Genomic DNA, 22,207 nt, shown 5'->3' on the forward strand with positions numbered 1-22,207 from the left:
GAGCCATTCTCCACAACAACATTTCAAACTTTGGTGCACACTTTATTACAACTCAGCACATAATTCGTCTCTGCCCCCATAAGCCCTGATTTGAAAATAATTGAAAATCTTCATGTTTCTTCCAGTGGGTTGAATCTCTGAACAGAATCCAAAGGATTGATAGAGGCCCTCATGGAGAGGTAGAAAAAAACCCTCTCTGAGGACTGCTTGTACTAGAAAATGTACCATACTCTTTTAATAGTCCAACTCGAAAAAGAATATTATGTTTAATTTTTAATGTCCAGTCTGTAATAGAAGTCATGAATTGATCCCTTTTGTTCAGTGAGTGTCCATAAAGAAATCAATTATCTGCTATTTTAGGCCTGTCTTTTGGAAGTGAATGCTCTGGCATGGGAGAGAAGGGAGAACGGTTATGGTGTCTTGTTGTCCTGTGAAGAGCTGTGCACCCTTGTATGACTAAACCTAAAGCAGTAATATAATTTTAATGATGCATGCACACTGCCCGTTAGCTGTGTTCCATAGAGATTAAAAGTTTGGATTACTCCCCTTACATTTACTAGTTGACAGAGGATCTCGATTAGAGCGAAATATTAAGGTTAACGCTTGCTACTTTGTCCTAGCATCCTTAGTTTCCTGCCATGGCACCTGGAATGGGTTTTTCTTCCAAGAACAAAGAGGGGCAAAGCTTTGGGTATAATTAGTGTTTCCTTGGTTCACTAGCATCGGTGCTAACTGATCTTTTTACAGCAGGTACTCCCAAGGTTTTTTAGGATTACAAGACTGTGTAGCAATTGTGCAATTCCAAGAGGCTCTAGCAGAAGGATGTGATGTCAGCACCACTCATTCTTCTTGTTTATCATGCATTGGTAGGCCCATATTCCTTCAAAATGTGGATTTCTGTCAATGATGGTGGTCTGGAAGGTTTGAGCTTGAAAAAAGATTGCTGGGAAATGGTGTATATATCAACAGGATTGTGAAGAGAAGCAGAATGATCGTGGTGGTGGTCGATAAACATGTGGTGGATCGGTAGCTGTCTTGGGGCAGCCTTGTAGAATGTTAGATTGATAATGGAAAGCACTCTAGAACATAATTTGGACCTTGATTACTGCAACTTCATAGAAATTTAGTAGGAATGGTGATTCTGTTCAGCAGGGATGATGAGGTTTGGTTGATCTCATTGGATTGGGTTTTTTTTCTAGGAAACAAAGTGATTTAGTAAAAGTCTCCCTAGCTTAGTGGTAGAGCATATACTTGGATAATACTCCTAACATCTCTGTTCCTGAAATGCTTTCCTGAGATGTCAGGGAGACGCAGCAGTTTGTTCTTCAGGACAGAAGGGAAGGCCTCTGCCTCAGGGCCTTGGAGAGCAGCAGTCAATCAATAGGTAATATTGGCCCGGATTGACTTTGCAAGGGCAGCTTTATTTCAGTCCCTAACATCTCCAGGTGAAAATATTTCAGGGCCTCTGTGAGATAATGTAAAGTCGCTGCCTGCTGGGGAAGACGGGTGCCGTAACAGTGGATGGCATCGTCACATGTTCTGTGGAACGCCAGTCTCTTGGGCTAATATCTCAGGCTAAGAGGGTTCACGCCTGAAGTCACGTGGGGACATTTGGGTTCTAGAACTCTTTCAAGAGTCCCCTGCACATCTACTCTGTTGACATTTAGATTGATAATGGATTGAGTAGTTTTGTCCTTTCCTGTCCCCTATCATAGATCTTTCTGGTTTACAAAGGATTGAACACCCTCTTGGGAAAGTGTCCTTAAGCAATTCAGAAACTGTCTTCTATCTGTAATTTGTGCTAACACATCAAACACACGTGGTGGCCTGCTTTTTGATGGGTATGACATTTTACACAACAAGGATGCTTCAGTCCCGTGAACAGTTCTATGAAGAGAGTACAGAAGATACTAAGTACGGAAAAGGGGAACTCCACCTATTTGAAAATGAAGTACTTGTGTCCAAGCCGTTCTCTTCTATGGGCTGGTTTTCTTCTACAGGGAGGAGATTGCCAGAGATCAGTTCCCCTGGAGAGAGTAGCTGCTAAGGTATCGCATCTCCCCAAACTCCACCTTCCCTGAGCTTTATCCCTAAATCTCCAGGAATTTCCAAACCTGGAGTTGGCAACTGTACCTCATGCTCATTGTCCATTTGAAGGAAGCATGAGAAAGCGCGCTGCTTAATAAAAGCTGCCCCTCATTGTGCAAAGGAAAGGCCATTTTGATTTTCTTCTGCACTGCGGGAAAGTCCACAAACCTGGTTGGAGAGTGCTGCATTGGTTGAAAGCAAAATCCCGCAAATAGAAGCCACTTCGTGTGTCTTTTTTTAGGATCAGCCAAAATAACACAACACATCGTGCAAGTTTTCAAGTTTTCCGGAGCTCTTTATCAGGCTGGATGTTGAAAACAAAAAGCAGGTGCGTCTTTCAGGACACGGTATAAAGGCCTTTTTACCTGTATCTTGAAGGATGACTTCATTGGGGGACAAGATATGGCTAGGTTGCATCAGATTGCTCCCCAGCATGCTGGGAAGAAGAAACAAAAAACCCAGAAGTATATAATTGTGAAATAAAACCAGTAGAAGGGTTCTAGTCTTATAATTATTCTTGATGAATTAGTTTTCTGTGTTCAAGGAGTCTCTGATGTGGGAGAAAATTCAGATCTGTGATTGTCACAACCCTTGATCCAGGCCTTTCTCTTGTTATGGTACTTTATGTCTTTTTACCACTAACAAGTTCCTCAGGATGAAGAACTGTGTACCTCCTCACCACCCACACCCTTCCCGTAGTTATTTAATACCAGGTTCACTGTCCACTTTAAGAGAGAGAGAGTCTCTCTACACGAGACCTCTTACACAAGGATACTCAAGTGTAGGGAGATGCAATGTTGGCCAGGAAGCATAGTTTAAAAAGACAGAGCCAAAGGCTCTGTCAATTTCACTTCTCTACAGGAGGGTAGTTTAAAAGGACAGAGCATGCAGAGATCACTCCTCAGAGGGTTTGTTAATTTCATCTTTGCCTCCCCAAGGGAAGGTGAAATTGACAGAGCCTTTGGGGAGGGGAAGATGAAATAAACTGAGGAGCGATCTCTGTGACTATTTTAAACTAGCTTTCCTGGCTAACACTGCCTCTCCCTATACTTGAGCATCTTCATGTAAGAGTTCTTGTGTAGAGAGACTCTAAGGTGAAGTGATTTGTTTGACTGAATGTGTCTGCTTTGATGCACACATAGGATTCTGTAATCCTGAACCAGAGAGCACATCAACTGTAATTTTTCCCTGGATCATACAGAGAGTGTAGAGGGAGGATCACTTGGTAAACAGATATAACAAATCAAACAAATGTATTCAGATGGTAAGCGTGACTTGTAATTCCTTCCTATGTCAGCTGGCTGGTTAACACTGTGCAGGAGCAGAGAGGTGCATATAATTAAGAATTACAGTGTTTATTCCTTCAGCAGCTTTTTAACATAAGTAAATGGACAGTTTAGCACTTTTCACTGTTTTTATATGAAACAGCACATTAAAGCTGATGAAAGGAGCTCTGACTCTCGGAAGCGAATATCCTGGAAATCTTTTTTAAAAAAAAAACAAGAAGAAGAATCTGTAATACTCCTAGATGTATCTGGTGGTGACCCATTTTTAGGGTTTTTTTGAAGGGTGAATCCAGCACCAGTGGAATTTTAAACATTTTGTATTTAACATTATATTCTATCTCACAATATTTGGTATTTAAATAGTTTCACTATTTAGCTTAACTGTTAGTCTGTTTTGATATTATTTGTACATTATAAATGTAATAGATTGTATAAATGTAATAATATGTAATATAAAAAAATTAATTCATGCAGAAGGAACACAGCAATAACAGCATAATAAAAATTATATTTTAAAAAAGAGAAAATTAGTAATTTCTATGGCCTGGTTATATAAATGATATTAATTATAAGTAAGAGAATATATAAGCTTCAGAATAAATTTTTCCCAACATCATCACTGAAATACATCTGAATAAGATATTTGAAAACCTATCTCTGAAGCTCGTCACAAAGTGAAACTCCAGACACTACACCAAACTCCTATTAGTTTGATGTAGTTGTTAAGAGTGCGGGACTCTAATCGGGAGAACCAGGCTTGATTCCCCACTTGAAGCCAGCAGGGTGACCTTAGGTCAGTCACAGCTTCTCGGAGCTCTCTCAGCCCCACCCACCTCACAGGGTGTTTGTTGTGAGGATAATAATGACATACTTTGTAAACCGCTCTGAGTGGAGTTAAGTTGTCCTGAAGGGCAGTATATAAATCGAATGTTGTTGTTGATGTATTTAATAAATTCGTCCAATCATATAAAAAGGAGAGGGAAAAATCCACAGAAATAAGAATGGTATTGAGGAGAGAAAGAGAATTCCATAACATAATTATATAAATCAACAATTATTGTAGGTAACAGAATGTATAAGCTCAAAGTATATCTTCGCCTCAATTTCCATTTGTGTTCCTTTTCCTCGTACCTTCTTCTAAGGCCTTTAAGGTGCTCCCCCTGACCCAGATCTAGCACCCTAACCGTGCCTGACACAGTCAATAACTATAGTCCCTGCAGGACTCCTTGCCTAGTCCAAGATACCTCCAATCCTTCCTGTCAGTTGGCTGTTGACAGTTAAACTGCTCCACTTCAGAGTTCCATTTGCCTTTTGAATATGATTGGTCTGCTCTGACAAGGGTGTCACAGAGATACGATTTCGATCATCTGTACTCTATTTATACATATGTATTTTGGTGAACGTTGCATGACCTTTAATGCATTTCATTAGCAGGGTGTGGGAAAATTCAGATGTTCTTTATCCCTGACAACTAATTAAAAATAGTTGGAAAAACAGTAGATAAAGTATTCTTAATTATTAGAAAAGCCAGGCAGTCCAATCCTAAGACCACGCTTGGCGTCCACGCTCGCATGTCAGCGGAAAAGCAGCACTGCTCCACTGCTCCCAGTGGACTTTCTCTGGAGAGCCACGCCGGTGCCCAAGCACAGCAAGGCAAGGCACAGCTGCTCCCAGGAGCATTCGCCCACCGTTCCCCTGACAGTCCCTCCCACAACAGCCAATGGCTGCACCACTCTCCTGACAGGCACGCGAGGGATGAGCAGCTATCCCCGCTGCCCACCATCACCCCCCCCCCCGGTCACGGAGCAGGCATCCTGGGGGGGGGGACAGAGGTAACTCAGAAAGTGCGGACAGGGCACCCACCCTCTTGCCCATCCAACCCCCATTTCCAATAAGGACCAGGCCGGTTGCTGAAGCACCATGCGCCTGCAAATCCCCCTCTTCTGCTGAGGGAGTCTGAACAGATCCCCCAGATGAATAGCTGGTGCTCCCTCCCAGTGGCTGCGTCAAGAGCTGTTTTCTGGGCAACTGTCTTCGTGGCAGGCAGGTGCTGCCATCACACACACCCTCCCCCGCAAACCTCACCAACAGAGGCTGGCATTCAGGAGGGTTCTGGTAGGGGGACAGCTGGTACAAATCAGCGAGCCAGGATAGCCGCCACCCCAGCTCCTTCTTACCTGTCAGTGCTCCCTTGCCCCTTCCCGTGCTGGGACCCTTTTTATTGCCTGCATATGTTCATTATTAATTGGACTTATTTGAATATGCATTTATATTCTTGTATCTTGCTTAATTTAAAAGATTTGGGTTTATTTTAATAAAGAATAAGGATTTAAACTCTAGGGAAGTCTCTATGTAACTAGATGGGAAAGAGCTAAACAAGAAGAACCCACATAAATAATTTGTAACGAGAAGTGGGGTTCTTTAAAGAGAGAGCTTTGTTGTCAAACTTTATCTGCGTCTGTCCAGAATTTGGAAAGTAAATTTCCATGCTGGGCAGTTCAGAAGCTCTGATGGATAAATCAGCCTGTTTCAAGGGATCACCCAGGATGGAACCTTCTGTCCATCATAGTGATTCATACCTTACACTCTCTGGTGTGCTGTAGTCTTGGGAGTTATTTCTGATTATGCAGCATGGGCTGAACCCTGGGAATTCCTTTTGGTAACGCCACCTTCATCTGGGACGAGAATCCTCGCTGCAGCCGAACGCGGTGCTTCTGCCATTGGCAGAACAGATTCCTCAGATCGACTGTAGGGCAAGATAAGCTCAGGCAAAGAAAAGGGCCAGGCTGTCTCTACCCTCCCTAATCCTCTGCATTGTGTTGTGTTCCCAAATCCTGCCACTCTGCACATTTGCCTCAAAACAGATCCAACTATGTCTCATTGCCTCCCATTACATCCTTATTTGCTTTTTCTGTGTTGTTGTGATTAACCCTCTTCTGTAGGATATGGGCTCACTTACGTTTTTTTTTTCCTTCACAGAGTTTGATGTTGTTGTTCAACGTGCATCACAACTGATGTATTCACATTCTTGATTACCGAGGCCTGCTGTAACATAGTTAGAAAATGTAGTTTCCAAAATAATCTTTTATACAGCAGTGATAAAAACCCATTAACCACACGCAGGGCTTTTTTTTCAGGGGGAACGCGGGGGAACGGAGTTCCGGCACCTCTTGAAAATGGTCACATGGCTGGTGGCCCCGCCCCCTGATCTCCAGACAGAGGGGAGCTGAGATTGCCCTCCGCGCCGCCGAGCGGCGCGGAGGGCAATCTCAACTCCCCTCTGTCTGGAGATCAGGGGGCGGGGCCACCAGCCATGTGACCATTTTCTCCGAGGGCAACCCACTGAGTTCCACCACCTCTTTCCCCAGAAAAAAAGCCCTGACCACATGATACCTTTTATCAAGACCAACTAAAATGATGTAAAACAGTGTGAAGGCTTTGGAATGATCCAAAACACTTCATCAGGCTGGATATCTTGGGAAGGGGGGAGTTATCTCATGCCATAATCTTAAGGCCTCATCTTCCCAACATCCTGTGTGATATGCCATGCAGGTATGCAGATTTGAAACGGTGGTGTTGCCAGGCTGCGTCCTTGGCTATCCGGGAAGTAATAGTAAAAACTGGAAGCGTCCTGCTGAAAGTACGAACACCAGCTGTGTGTTTTCTCTTTGCCTCCACCGAAGTTGGCGTAGTGACGCTTGGCAGACTGTGGCATGATTGAGGAGGTGAGGGAGGTCCCCACCATCTGTAGCTGTTCTCAGTTGCCAGCTCTGTAACCTGAATGTAGAAGCAGGAAGTAACATGTCTGCAAAATTAGAAGGATGTAGATGGGAAATATGGGAAGTGTATATATTGTGTATTATGTGCTGTCAGGTCACTTCTGACTTACAGCAACCCTTATGAATTAATAGCCTCCAAAACGCCCTATTATTTATAGCCTTGCTCAGGTCTTGCAAACTGAAGTCTGTGGCTTGTTTTATTGAGTCGAGCTGTCTCATTTTGGGTCTTCTCTTTTCCTACTGCCTTCAACTTTTCTTAGCATTATTGTCTTTCCCAGTGAATCTTCTCATGACGTGGCCAAAATACAATAGCCTCAGTTTAGTCATTTTATTTGCTAGGGAGAATTCAGGCTTGATTTGATCTAGGACCCCCTTATTTATCTTTTTGACAGTCCGTGTGTATATTTAATTCAGTTAAAATGTGTGCCATTAAGACAGGGTGTGGAGGGTTAAAATAAATAAGCCATATTTGCTTATGATTGTTATGATCTTCACTTTCTTTAGGGTGGATTTTGCTTTAATCTTTCCCTTCACACCCTCTGGGTAGTTAGCTGCCACCAGGAATATTAAATTCCAATATATTTTATTTAAGTTTTCCCTTTGGTATCGTATTTATGCGTCAGGCTCCTTCGTGGTTCTATGTGGCCCTGAGGATAGGAATGGGAGATAACAATGACTGCTACTCTGGGATATAACAAAACAAAACAAAAGTTTATTTTTTAAGAAGCGTATTGGTTACATAAAAGTCGTTCTTAGTTCTTCTAGTTGCTTCACCCAAACTCATTCACACAGATCTCTTGTAAGGCTTCACACGCAGTTAGCCTCTTTTTCTTGGCTCTATATTTCTCTCACAGAGAACTCCTCAGGCAGCACACAGCTAGCCTGCTTTCTTTTCACTCTCAATCCTTTCTCTCTCAGGCGCACACACAGTTTGCCTGCTTTGAATAGAGTGAATATATAGTCTCACAGACACACTCAGTTCAGGCTTCCCCTCAGGCTGCCTTTCCCTCACAAATACATGCACACACTCAGGCTGCACACAGCTCGCCTCTCTGGCCCTGACTGAACCTTTTTCTCTCTCTCAATAACTGAAAACTGCCTTCACTCCGCCCACTCTCTGTCATCAACCAATCATATCACTCACTCATCTCTCTCTTTCACCCCCCCCCCCACTCTTCACCTATCTCACCAAACATCTAAAGACGCATGCACCCATTTCTTGAAATCATTACAATGATCCTTAAAAATGTCGAGATAACAAGTGGTTTACGGAAGTATAGAGATTTCTTTCCCTTTATACTGTGTCATATTGGCAGTCTTAAGGCACAGCATTGCCAAAGCTAAGCACTCCTAACTTCCGTTGATTTCCATGGGAGCATTAAGCGTGGGCTTAAATCATTTACACATACCCCAGCAGGGATTTCCAGTGATTGATTTTTAGCTGGGGGCTGCTTTTCTTTTCTTTCTGCCTTTATTGTTAGGAGTATTCCTAAAGCTGCATGCAGTTTTGTTCCTTAAAATGAATGCAAACATTACTTAAAAAGGGGTTGCACATTTATGTTTTCTGGGAAAGGTGTGGCTTTGATGACACTCCAAGCATTAGTGGTGGTGTGAGATTCACAGCCGAAGAAAAGGCAGGCACGTAATTTGAAGGGCACAGAGGCCTGTGTGTGTGTTTGTGTTTGAGATAAAGCTGTCTGAGTATAATCATCAGCTGAAGATGTTTTGGGCAGTGCCTCTTCAGCCCTATTTCAGCTTCGCATTAGCATCCAGGATCTTGCTGTTGCTGTTGTACCTCTTCTGCATTCCTTTGTGAAACCGTTCTTTTCTCTCTTTCTTTGCAAACAGCTGGCAAAACTCGAGAAACAACAACAGAGGAAAGAGAAGACCAGGGTGAAGGTGCCCTCTGAATCTAGCAGAGAGAGGAATGTTCCTAGAAGTAAAAATGATCCCAGCGCCAGCAGTGGAGCAGAGGGGGACGTGTCTTCAGAAAGAGAACCTTAACTTGATCACAAACAGGGTTAGGTATGGACTCCTGGCCAGGGCTTTTTTTTCTGGGAAAAGAGGTGGTGGAACTCAGGACCGCGCAACGACATCACTTTGGGTCAGCTGGAACAAGGGGGGAGTTTTTTAAAGTTTAAATCGCCCTCGGAGAAAATGGTCACATGGCTGGTGGCCCTGCCCCCTGATCTCCAGACAGAGGGGAGTTTAGATTGCCCTCCGCGCCGCTCAGCGGCGCGGAGGGCAAACTAAACTCCCCTCTGTCTGGAGATCAGGGGGCGGGGCCACCGGCCATGTGACCATTTAAAAAAAAAATTTATTAAAGTATTTATATATAACAATAAAACATTTATAGCTTTCCAACAATACAAAATACCAACTCTCTCTTAATACAGAGATAACATGTTTATAAGAGAGTTCTGTCTTTTACAAAAACGTAAAATAATAATATTACCAGTAAAATAAAAGCATAATCGTCATAATAGAGTTCCACTAAAGAAGCTCACCAGAACCCCCACATTTCCATGTCAACAATATCATGATATTTTAACTTTGTTAATAAAAGTTTGTTTTTGGATAAAAATTCTAAGAAAGGTTCCCATTTAACGTAGAAGTTTGAAGTACCTGATGGGTTAGCCATGTGACCATTTTCAAGAGGTGCCGGAACTCCATTCCACCACGTTCCAGCTGAAAAAAATGCCCTGCTCCTGGCATTCAAGCCAATGGCTCGCACGTCAGTGCATGCTTCAGTACAGGGCAAAGAAAAAATTACAAATTTGTGCCTTTCTAGCCCTTTCCTTCCCTTGCCTACTGCTAAATCCTTCCCCTTTTCTCACGGTGGCAAAAGGGAGACTTGTGACCGACTGCTGTATTGCGAACCACTCTCTGTAGAGCACCGTGTGCCTATGGGAATTCTTGCAAGGAATGCTGGAAGAAGCGGACCTTGAGTTGATCTATTCTTTTGCATGAGTGCCTGTTCAGGATCACTTAACACAAATTAAGTATGCCGAGGACATCGAGATATCTGGAGTGCGTCCTCTTGTGAATTTAAAATATGCCGGTGGACCACTGGAATGTTTGGGGTGGGGGACAGGCATGCAAGATGGATGTTAACTAATACACACACACACACACCCCAGTTGGACTTGGCTATGACTGTCTCCCACTGGCCTCTCCTGCCGTCTCTTCTCTTTAGTTGATTTGCTATCCCTCTGCCAGATTATTTCCGGAGCAGTGAACCCCTCTTGTTCTCCCTGTCTCATTCAGGCTTCTGCCCCTTGCTGTGGGAAGCTCTCTACAGCCAACTGTTTCCCTGCTCTCCTTGTACCCACCTTGACTCAACGTTCAGTCGTTTCTTGCTCCCTGCCATGCCAATTCCTTGCTCTGCCTCTTCTCTCTCTAAAGACCAGGCTTTTTCTCCCCTGAACCACCCTGGGCTTGCCTCCCCAGCCACTGGACTCTCTTACATCCTGAGAGATGTGATGGAGTGGAGCTCCGCCTTTCTAAATTCTTGACAGAGGTGGGAGGTCCAGTCTGTGCACAAGACAGTCATCTCTCCTCCTCAATTAGTTTTTTTCCACCTCTAGACCAGTGAGTCTTAATTGAGGACATGTACCCCTCCCCCCAGGGTGCAACCTGCACATTGGGAGGCACTTTCAGAACTTTTTGATTTTAGCAGTCTCTGTCCGCCACTGGAGAAGAGTTGTTTTATGCTTTGTTTTATAGTATAATGTTTTTATGCTGCTTATTCCATTCCAGGGACCAAATCCTAGATATTTTTCCCCAGACCCTTTGCAACGTGGGTCAAGTGGTAATGCCCCCTCCCCGGGGGCATCCCACCCTTGGTACTCATAGCTCAAGAGGCATTTGATTAGCCCTTCAGCTTTCCCAGGGATGTCAAGGCACGCAGCATTCTGGCAAAAACCTAAACTGACTTGGATATGTGGTAAGCCTTGAGTGGAAGTCCTTCGGGTAGAGTTTTTGTGACGGTTTTGTTGTCAATAAATGTGGGTGTCATATGGCAACTCCGGCAATGTAGTGGCTGAAGGGTGGGGCCTGTGAGCCACCGGGTGTCCAGCTTGAATCTTGCCTCTGCCTTGATGTTACCAGGTAGCCCTACGCAGGGCAATGGCCTTGCATAATAGCCTCGCTTAGATGGTCGTAAGGTCAACAGACTTGATCCCCCCCCCCCTGCAGCAGAATGAGATTGTAGAGTCTCAGGGCGGCCGATCGGAATGTACCACTTCAGATGGCAGGTGGAGAAGAATCCCATTTTGAATCCGCTCCCATGTAAAAAAACCTCTGTAGATTGAAGTTTTATCATAGAAAGGTTCTAGCGTTGTTCATCACATGCTGTACTCGTTTTCCACTCACAAAGAATTGTTAACAGAGGGGATCTTTGAAAAATAATCATTCTTCCCCTGCAGTTTGAAGTGCCACAGTCCCTTTCTCTGCCGCTTCTGCAGTGCCTCCTTCCTGCTAAATATCTAGATCAGGCCCAAGAGCAGCTCGGTTCAGATGATCCTCCAAACAAAATGACTTGGAGACGCGGAAATGAGCAGCGTGTCCCCTCCCCCCCCCTTTCCATGCTGTTCCTCTTTCGGGTTTTTGTTCCTTGTTTGTACTGGTGCCCCAGATGTGCCAACTGTGGTTCTCGCTGGCCTTCAGAAACCTTGGGGCAGGGTCCCATAGATCTGTTTTGCAAATAATGGCGCTTTGCTCCAGCATAAGGAGCCTTCTGCTGCCCCGGGAGCCTCTTGTGCCCAGGGAAGGCTGTTAGTGCTGCAAGGAAGCGCCTCCATTAGTGGAACAGAACAATGGAGTTCAACATGTGGCTTCCATTGGGAGCCAACGACAAGCAGGCAACTGAAAAGGAAGCTGTGTATGAGGGGGGAGGGGGGAGCAGTGAGGCCCCCCCACCCCTCATTGTCATTCACAGTTGGGGGAGCTGTTTAAGCTGACCCCAAAGCATGCAAAATGCATGTATGTAAAGGCTTGGCTGCTGTTAAAAATATTATTGCCTGGCTCAGGAATAACGAGTGCTGTTTCTAACACTTGATTCTCATGACCAGAAATCCGCGCTGGCGCATGGCAAAGTTAGCAGACTTGGTAACGGGTCACTTTATAAATGGAGTTGTCCTCTGACTGCTCCATTGGGTTGCTGGATCGATACCGTTTCAGCAGTTGGTGCTGTCTGAAAGAGGAGGCAGGCGCGGAGAACGATTCCCCCTTTATTTTGTGGTCAGAAATATTGATCTGGCCATGGGGTGGCGCAATTGGGCAGCCCCTCATCTCTGTGTTGAACTGGCTGGTTGGGCAGAGGGACTATTTTTGGTTCTCTAGGGGGCGAAGCTGCTTTCTCCAAATGACTCACTGAACATTTTGTACAATTTTCCCAACTGAGTTCAACGATGGTTTCATACAGTTCTGTAAGGAAGTCATTCAATCAAGCTGCTTTCCAGGCTTTCATTTTGAAAATTGCTTTGACTCTCTTACCTCCTGCAAGGAAGGTATTTAAGACTCACATGCTGGGCAGCCATAATTTTTCCAACGGATTCGTTTTCAAGTTGTCCAGTAGAAGCTTTGGAACAAAGGCAGGGAAAGGGGGGGAAAGCAGGCACTCAGAAGACTGGCAAAGAGAAACTGCAAAATACAGATTCTCTTTTAAAACTGAGGTGTTCTTAAAGAGATGCTAATTCCTTACCAAAAAAAGTGGTTCTGAAGATCATACATTTAGTTCTTTTTTTTTTTTTACAATCAGGGATTTGAAGTCTTTTCCAAGTTTTGCTCTAACAGCAGAGTGCCAGTGTGGTACCTAAACAGAAGAGTTTTTCCCAATGCATAATTTACTTCTGGAACTTGTTGCCGTGGAGTGATTAACCACTGGATTAGATGGCTTCAAAAGACTGCTGGCCATGTGGCTATTAGCAACGATAGCTAAATGGAACCTCCAGATTTAGGGGCACTGTACCTTTAAATACCAGTTGCTGAGGTCTGTAGGAGGGGAAGATGGCTTTCACTTCTGGCTTGGGGCCTCCTGGAGACATTTCCTAGGTTGCTGCTTGAAAGGTGATGCTGGATTTGAAGGGCTCTTTGTGTGTTCTGAACCCTCATTGATAGCATTTCAGTCTTGTCCCCCAAAATTAGCATTGTGACTGAGAATGTGCAGTAGGTGTGGTTTAGTATTTTAAGGGCCTGAAAATCTAAACAATGAAAAAGTTAAGGTATGGACACCTTCTGGGCTCTACTTTGTTTTGTGGCACTGGAGAGGACTGAAGAAAACTTACTTTCTTAAAACACTTCTGTTGGGCTTCCCTCCCAAAAAAGGCCTTTGGCAGCTTTCTTTTTGAAATACTTGATATCTGCAATAGTATTCAAGATCACTTCTGTTCTCTTCCCCTCAGTGCCTTTCCCATTGACCAGCTTGGTTCCGCTTTTTGTGAAAATGAAACCTTCCTCTGTTTCTTTGGGGGGGTTTAAGGGATCTGCCCTGTGCGTCACGAGTGGCTGTACTTCGGTCTGCAGCAGCCTTTTAGTCAACGACTGATTATTGGCTCCACCTCCTCCCCAGACCCTGGACCTCCAGAGATCTTAATCCAGGTGAAAATTACCTGTGTGAAGTTGGCAGGCAGTTGGCTTGGTGAGCATTGCCTGTAAAATGGGAGACCTTCCACACCCACAGGAGATGTTTTCTGCTCACAGCTGGAGTCTGTTTTTATACCTTGGGCTAGGGCATTGGATGAGAAAAGTGAAACCAATTTTCATTGGAGTAGTTGTGTTAGTTTATTGCATCAAAAATGAAAAGGCACCTGAAATATTTGACAGATTCGGGGGAGCAATAAGCTTTTGTGAGTGGCCTGCTTCATCACATGCCTGCAGGCCAATCACGTCCTCCTGCTTGGGCCCAGGGGCATCACAGAAACTGCAGTTGAATCTACTTAGCACAATACTGGATGCATTTTTCTGCTAGTGCCGGTGTGTCTCCAGGCCGGTGTCCGTTCACCAGTGCAGAGCTAATAACTCAGACTGGACCTTTTCCTTTTCCCATAAAAATAGGTCAGCGTGGGAGAGTTTGGATAATCTCATCTGCTGTGCGTGTGTGTGAATTGTGCCTGCTGGCTCCACCCACTGAGAGTATCTGCCCTGCCCAGGGCTTTTTTTCAGACGGAACGCGGTGGAACGGAGTTCCGGAACCTCTTGAAAATGGTCACATGGCCGGTGGCCCTGCCCCCTGATCTCCAGACAGAGGGGAGTTGAGATTGCCCTCCGCGCTGCTCAGCGGTATGGAGGGCAATCTAAACTCCCCTCTGTCTGGAGATCAGGGGGCGGGGCCACCAGCCATGTGACCATTTTCTCTAAAGGCAACCCACTGAGTTCCACCACCTCTTTCCCCAAAAAAAAGCCCTGGTCCTGCCTACTGGTCTGCTAAATATAGACGTGAGCATCACGGTTGACTGGTGCCTGCATGTAAAACCTCCAGTGCACATAGCCCCAAGTTGTTATCTAGCATGGAACCAGGAAATGAGCCATCTGATTCAGGACTCAGCAGGGTTTTTTTTTTGGCAAACGTGACTCCACATGTACATATATGTGGCGTGCTTGTTGAAGTCAAGAAGACCGCCACTTTCCCGATATTTTACAAACTGTGCAAAACTGAATTATTCAGAAGGGCATTTTTAGCAAGGTAGTAGGGCCATGTAGATGACTGGGGAAGGCAATGGCAAACCACCCCGTTAAAAGCCTGCCAAGAAAACGTCGTGATGTGACGTCCCCCCTGGGTCAGTGATGACTCGGTGCTTGCTCAGGGGACCACCTTTACCTTTAATAGGGCCATTAGAATGGTTTAGATGCTTTATCGAAGGGAAAGGGACTGGGGACTATACAACTGTGTATAGTACACACTGTCTGTTGCTGTATGTATTACCCTATTTCTGCATCATTTAATGTGCCGTGATGATACTGAAGGCTTTGTTTCAGCTTTGTTCCAGATTTTTCCTTGATTTTAGTTTCCGCAATCCGAATCCTGTTGCTCAACTCTGCTCAGCTTTTTGAATGCCCCATCCTACGGGCTGCATTGACCGACACTCTGTAATCCACCTTAAGGCTCAGCCAGAAAGGCGAGCTATCAATAAATGCATCTGGCTACAGAGGCGTTCCTGCTGGGGGCAGTGAAGGTTTTCCAGGGCCACAAGCGCAGTCTGTAGCGCCAGGCCCAAGCAGAAGGTCCGGGAAGCATCTCCACGGGCCTGGAATCGGAGGCTCCTCCTCATCCAGCAGCCTTCCTGGACAGGGGGAGTTCATCGAAAGATGGGGACTCTGCCTCGTGTTGGTGCTTCTTTCCATCAGAGCAGGAACTGAGCAGCCGCCCCTCGGAGGGACTCTGTTTTTCCTGATCTGCTTTTAGGAGCTGAGAAAAGCAGAATTCAGATTTTTAAAGCGGGGGCTGGGAAACAAGTGCAGAACAATCGCAGCAATTTTTGTGGTTGTGGGGGATAAACTTTCCAAGGTAGACTCTGAAGTGCAGTGGCCGCAGCCAGCTTCTCTGTGTCCGACGGGCTGCTTTTAGGTGCAGAGTACCTAAAATGGACCCCTTACTGCCTCTGCCCCACTTCCCTCCTCCAGCCTCCCACAAGTCTTCCCCTCCCTTCCTCCTGCCTCTCCTGATGAGATGACTAGTCAGCTGTCCTCATCAGTGCTTTCCATCTGCTCCCTTGAGCCTTTTCCCTCCTGACTCCAGCTGCCAGATTCCCTGCCTTAACATGCTCCCCTCTTCTGGCTTCTTCCCCACTGAGTTCAAACACGCCGTTGCTTCTCCCACTGTATAAAAAGAACCGTCTCCTTCATCCATCCTTGCCTTCAAAGTCTTGTTTCTTCCCTTTGCCCTCCCTTCTGGCTTCTGCTGCTCTCTCCTGATGCCTTGCTTTTCTCCGTTCCAGCTCCACTCTCCATCCCCCACCATCTGGCTTCCTCATTCCACTGCTGCTAAAATCCCCCTTCCTAAAGTTGCAGAGAATTTTCTCGTCAAAAGGTTTCTACGTTTGTCCTCTTCCTCCGTGACTTCTCTGAGGCAGCAGGCCTCCCTTTTCTGCTGGGCTTGCTCTGTTGTTTAGGTTTCCAGGAACTCCCTGCTTCTCTGGTTCCACTTCCGTAGGTCAGCTCACTCATTTGTCCCCCTGCAAATGAAAGAGACTGTCCCTTTGCCTTCTCCTTCTTATTTGGCCCTGTTCTTGGTCTCCTGCTATTCAATCTCTCCCTGAAGAAAAAGATGGTACAAAGAAAGTTGGAAGGGCACTCTAGAACTGTGATTGCCAAAATGTGGGCCACATGTCATTGTGCCGTGAAAAATTAAGCATCCATTTGGAAACCTCCCGTGTTCTTTGGAGTGGGCAGGCCCCTTGCTGCATTGATCTCTTCCTTCCTCCTTTCTCCATAACATCCATGGCTGTACCCTAAAAGACACAGCAGGATTCCCTGACGACAGTCTACCTGTCGCTGACAGGCATGGGGGAATCCTAGGAGCGTCACAGTTCCCTCGGAAAACACAGTGTGATCCCTGGCTGACTAAGCGAAGAGTAAATCTTAGGCTGCCAGTAGGAAACATAACCTGAGCTACTGCACACAGCTTTGCCCCTTGCGCTGGGAAGTGACCAAGAAAATATACGCCTGCTTTTTTAAGTATAAAAAGGAGATGGTGCCTCCAGCCTGAATCCTGGAGAAAACAATGCGTGACGTGGGAAGTCCTGGGCTCGATCGTTCTTGATAAATAGGAGGTTATTTCTAAAGGTTAGCCAAGTTTTAAACTGGCATTCAAACGAGGCTATTCCTATGGAATTTTTAAAAGTACTTTCCGCTGTGACAGTTGAAATCAATAAGGATCTAAAATTATACTGTCTTTGGGAAAGGCAGACTTCTAGGTCATGCAGTTCCAGGTCGCGTGATTATTCTTTCCCCCTGTTTTGACAGGTAAAAGCTCCATAACAAGCTGCTGGTGACCTTCAGTACTCATTAGAGGATGACACCCGATTCCTATTCAGAAATATTTGAGGCAGAAAGCAAGAGAGAAACTGGAAGTTAAGGATCCGCATCATGCTGTCTTCGCAACCAACGGAATGTGGCCCGTGTCCTTTGCTAACGTATTTAAAAGTGGAGTTGGTAAATCACATTTTTCTGTTTCTTGGGGTCAATACTCACCTTGCTGCGGCGGTCAGTTCTGCAGGGTTGCTCCCCACATCAATGGGGAGGAACTGCACCCTCCACCCACACCACTCAGTCCCTTAAACACGCTCGTCCAAGTCGGTATCTGTTCCACCCCCTTCCCACACCTCAAGCATAACAGTCTTCCTGCTGAGCTGAGAGAGGGATGGGAACCTGCTTATGTCTCACCTTCCCTTGGAGCGGCTGTCAGTGCCTCAGGCATACCAAGGCGCCTGCGTCAGGTCACCTGTAGAGACAATCCCCTTCCCGGGTCCGAGGGCCAGAGGATTCTGGGACTCAGCTGTTGTCAGAGATACTTCATGCACCTTAGAAGTGCAGCGCGACCCAGATGAACGCCAGTCTTCCTTCTGATTTCGGAGTTGGGAAAGGGGGCGGGGGATTGTCCCAGAACCTCATGCTGATCTTTGGAGTCCCTTCTGAGTGCCTCAGAAAATCACTGTGACCTCAGAAATGGTGCACCACCCCTCGCTCCCCATTGGGGTTTCTGGCACACATGGATTCTGACTGGTAAGAAGGCCGTACAGAATTTGTGGATCCCTCATTTCTGGTTACAGATGTGATTGGGGTGGCAGGGACTTGACGTGGTGGGTTTTGGAAACCATGCCACAGCCATTTTTACGTAACAGCGAATCTTTTAGTTTCAGCCAGGCCCTACATTATTGTGGTGCCAAGGAAGGTGCTGCAGTCTGACTGCTCCACACCACCATGATAACGTAAGAAACCCCAGGCCCTGTGAGAAGAGCCATGTTTTAGATCCTCCCAGCATGTTGGAGGAACCCCCCCCCTCCCAGCCCCTCCCAGCACATGGGAGAGGAACCGTAGCCGAGGCATAGTGCTCCCCGCGTTGCCCGGATGATGCGTCAGCCCCCCAGCTGACAGTCCGTGATAGGAAGATACTGACTGGTAGTTTTTCTGTGCAGGTTGGAGCAGCTCTGGTACTACGGATCAGGCGATCCATTTTGATAAACTCGACTTTTCCCCTTGTGCTTTCACTTAAGCAAACTTTTATGTGTGCACATTGACTCTGTATTTTGTGTGTGCGTGTGTCTGGCTGTACAATTTTTATGGAAAATACATGGGCAAGGCGCATCTGCCAGTTATTTATTCTGTGAACTGTATGTAATTTGTGTGTGTGTGTGTCTTTTAAACTTTTTCAAGAAGGGGAAGAACTTTATTAATAAAGTGTTGCCACCTGAATCTCTCTTGTGTTGGATTTCTATAGGTGTTCCAGCAAATTCAGTCGTTTTTTTCATTGCTGACAATGTGAGATACCAGAATTACATAGAGAAAAGCATTGCAGTCAGCCTCCTCTCAAAGGAAGCTTTTTTTGCTTCATCTGTTCCGTGAGATCTGCCCAGCCTTGTCACAACATGTTGACCATTGGTAGTCAGTGTTTGATGTATGCAGGCGTGTGTCACATAGCCCTTTCGAGAGGCTGTTCCTCTTTAGAAGGGGCTGTTGAGCCACAATCGGGCCATAATCTGGCCCTGAGAGGCCACAAAAGCCACTGTTTCTCTTGCCTTGTGCATCTGCTGGCTTTTTTTGTCTAAGCTGGCAAAGCCAGTCTGGTCATTCCAAGTAGGCATGGTGTAAAGAGGGTAGCAGTTTGCAGGTCACTGTTGCTGGTTGGCAAGCTGAGGCATTTCAGCCCCTGCCAAAGAAGGAAAATGAGGTCTCCAGCTGCTTGGCTGATATCCTGAGAAAAGAATGGTAATTTTAAATTCCTTTCTGGTCACATGCAAAGATATGATACGGGACTTGAGTTTATGCTTTGCAAATGCTAAGTGTGAATTCTGTTCTTAAATGCTCTTGGAACCCAGTCTTCACTCCGGCTCATACTCAAGGGGCACGTCCAACACTTTTCATTGGCGTGCACCTGAAAAACAGAGCGCAGTCGAGACAAATGTGTTTGGAAACACGAGTCTCTGATATGCTTCCACCAGAGAGCCCGGACCCGCTTGCCGTTCCCTCTGGAATGTACACTTGGTGGCAAATGGGAGTGGGTGTGGTTGTCACATTTTAGACTGGATCATACTGATCTGTTCTTGTGGCAGCGTTTTCCTCCAGCAAACATAGCCTTTCCCCAAGACAAGTCTCTTGCATCAGAAGTCTTCCTACGCTACAGGAAGGTGCCTTTGCTAGATCCACTCCAGTGTGTGGAACTTTGCCTGTGTTACAAGCTTCTCCCTGCAAACTCCTCCTTACGCAAGGATCTGTATCCTGTCACTGATGGCAACTTGTGCTCCCTTTAATACCATGGGGGAACAGCCGGAGAGATGCATTGTGGAGAAGACACCAACAAGGAGATGCCGTCCACCCTGTTGCTGTGACCTGCTTGACATTTTGCAAACTTAGTTTTATACACAGTGGGGCCCATCACTTTCCTTGCGTCATCTACAAGGTTGTGAAATAATACTCTGTTGGAAATTCAAAAAAAATGTACAAACCAGAAGACTTTCCCCCCCTAGAATGGTCCTCCCCCTTGGGCTTCACTTTGAAAGCAAAAAGGTAAAGAATCCAGTAGCACCTTTAAGACTAACCAACTTTATAGTAGCATAAGCGTTCAAGAACCACAGCTCTCTTCATCAGATGCTACTGGACTCTTTACCATTTTGCAACTACAGACTTAACACGGCTAACTCCTCTGGATTTTGAAAGCAGTGCTTTAAATGATTCTCATATTATGTGGAGGGAGATGGAGATTTCAAACCTGGTCCTTGGAAATCTATCCCTTCCCCGGTCCATTCATTTGGACTAATTTTCACACCTTTATGGGTGCTGGTCTGGTTTGAAATTCACCAATGGAGTTACAGCATGCAACTTAATCAAAACTTGATGCTGACTGGCTGCTCCATCTGAGTTCACAATGTGGCCACCCAACAATGACTCACACTTCATTTGGGCAGAGTCATTGGTGCTTGTGATACCAGATCACTGCCAGAGAGATAAGGAGCCACTGGAACACGCACACATCTATTGTGTTTGTAATGAAAGAAATCAGAAGCCTGAAGTCTGAGTAGCTAATGGTCATCCCCTCCATCTAAGATCAAACATGTGGAAGGAAATAAAGAAAAAATGTCTTCCTGCTAAGATGAAAGCAGCAGAGGAAACGGCTGCCTCTGAATTCTACGTGGCTCTCACGGTGGCTGCTAAAAATTCTCCAGAAAATGCCCCTGGGCTTCAAAGTGAGATGGTGTTTGAAGAAATCGGCCGCCGCATCAGAGAAGTTGGCATTCAGCTTGTGAAAAATGTGAGTGCCATCTTTCAGTGGGACATCATGAGTGGAGAATTGATGGTGGCCCAGTGGACTCTGGATCTGAAGACTGGCTCTGGCGAGGTCTACCGAGGACCTTCCCGCCAGTCTGCCAACGCAGTGTTCACCCTCTCCGAGCACGACTTCATGGAGCTTGTTCTGGGCAAGGTCAAGCCACAGCGGGCTTTCTTGGTGGGCAAGATAAAGGTGAAAGGCGATATTCTGCTCGGTCATAGACTGCAGACAGTTCTCAAAGACTACATCAAATTATGAGAGGCTCAGCGGCAAGGAAGCAGAAGGGTCCCCTTATTCTGTTTAGTCAAGATGCTGGTCAGAGAGGAGAGTGAAAATATATAGTAGATTTGGAAACGTTGACAGTTTTGATTGCGCATTTAAGGTCAAGCTATTATAAATATATGTCTTGTTGACTGAGAACCCCTATCTGTTTTACTAGCTGCATCGAAGCATTGCCCAACCACCCATGTGACTGCTTAGGGCATCACTGTGAAGGTAGCCCCAAGGTACCCCAGAAGCTCAGTTTGGTCCCAGCCCTGGGCTAGGCAGGAGGTGACCGACTGGCCTCCCCCTCTTGGGCTTGCGCCCCTGTCAGCTGTGCCCAAGCCGAAGTCTGACACTAGTGCTGGCTTGGGAAGGGGGACACCCTGTGCTCGGCTTGGGCCAACAAAATGCCTTGCGTCTTGGTCAGGGCCCTCTGTCAAGCAGTCCTGTATATTCTGTTGCGCACGTTCGCATTAATTGTGAATTATCTGTTATATGTATATTTCATTGTACATGTTCATATCAATTGTGCATCATCTTTTACTCTATTGCAAATCAATCTGGTCATTTCACGTTTGAATATGTTATTGTTTTACAATAACAATATTGTTATTGGGTTATTGTTTTACTCATTCCTGCCTTTTGTGCATTTTTAATGGCTCTTGTCCAGCCTTAAGTTGTTGTTTTTTTAAATATAGCTGCATATTAACCTCCGGGAAATGCAGAAAGGGAATGGCAGGTGAGGGTTGCAGAATTTAAATCAAGGTGTGTCTTTTGCAGAAAGCTAATACACGGGGAAACACTCTGTTCAGCAGAGACGAATTTACCAGCATGTGAAACGTTGCTCCTTCCGTATAATGGAGATCTAGAGCTGATCATCTCCTAGAATAGCAAAGTAGATTTAACATTGGCAAGAAGAGTTTGAAGGCATGAGAATAAAAGCCAGAGAGCATATCCCTAATGGGATGTGTGTGTGTGTGTGTTAAGCCATATATGGTGCTTCCTTCTAAACAATAGGAAAACTATCTTCAATTGCTTACATAAAGCTTTTCTCGGAGGCAGGTGACTATCTCTCGTGATGCTTAGTAGTAGAATCCCGGTGAAGAATACACGTATGTAGGATCAGTTCAAAGGGCACAGGTTTGTATTGTTACACTAATTGTCCCTTTATAATGCATGGAAGTCCCAGTCCTTCCTTAGTCTCAATTTCTATGTATGCTAAAGGGGCAAACAGAAAAGAATAGGCACATTTCCTTCCAAACAGGTATGGAATGTCTATTTTATAACAGACCAGCTTGAAAAGCCAG

At 45.6% G+C, this 22,207-nt stretch overlaps 2 protein-coding genes across 2 annotated transcripts in view; both read left to right on the top strand.

Moving 5' to 3' along the window:
- Positions 1–18,557, top strand: part of DTD1 (D-aminoacyl-tRNA deacylase 1) — a 37,661-nt gene extending 19,104 nt beyond the window's left edge. The window contains exons 5-6 of the mRNA XM_054984359.1: positions 9,002–9,178; positions 17,117–18,557. Of these exons, the coding sequence (XP_054840334.1) occupies positions 9,002–9,157 (156 nt within the window). The 3' untranslated portion in view covers positions 9,158–9,178; positions 17,117–18,557. The remainder of the gene's footprint in view (positions 1–9,001; positions 9,179–17,116) is intronic.
- Positions 18,558–20,459: 1,902 nt separating this feature from the next.
- SCP2D1 (SCP2 sterol binding domain containing 1) lies at positions 20,460–20,894 on the top strand. The gene has a single exon (XM_054984869.1). It carries the CDS (start codon positions 20,460–20,462, stop codon positions 20,892–20,894), a length of 435 nt encoding a protein of 144 aa, XP_054840844.1.
- Positions 20,895–22,207: the final 1,313 nt, after the last annotated feature.

This window comes from Eublepharis macularius, chromosome 7 (assembly GCF_028583425.1).
Source record: "Eublepharis macularius isolate TG4126 chromosome 7, MPM_Emac_v1.0, whole genome shotgun sequence".
NCBI classification, from domain to species: Eukaryota; Metazoa; Chordata; class Lepidosauria; order Squamata; family Eublepharidae; genus Eublepharis; species Eublepharis macularius.

Excerpts from the sequence above, each read along its gene's own strand:
- SCP2D1 (XM_054984869.1), top strand. The coding sequence starts at position 20,460 with ATGAAAGCAGCAGAGGAAACGGCTGCCTCTGAATTCTACGTGGCTCTC.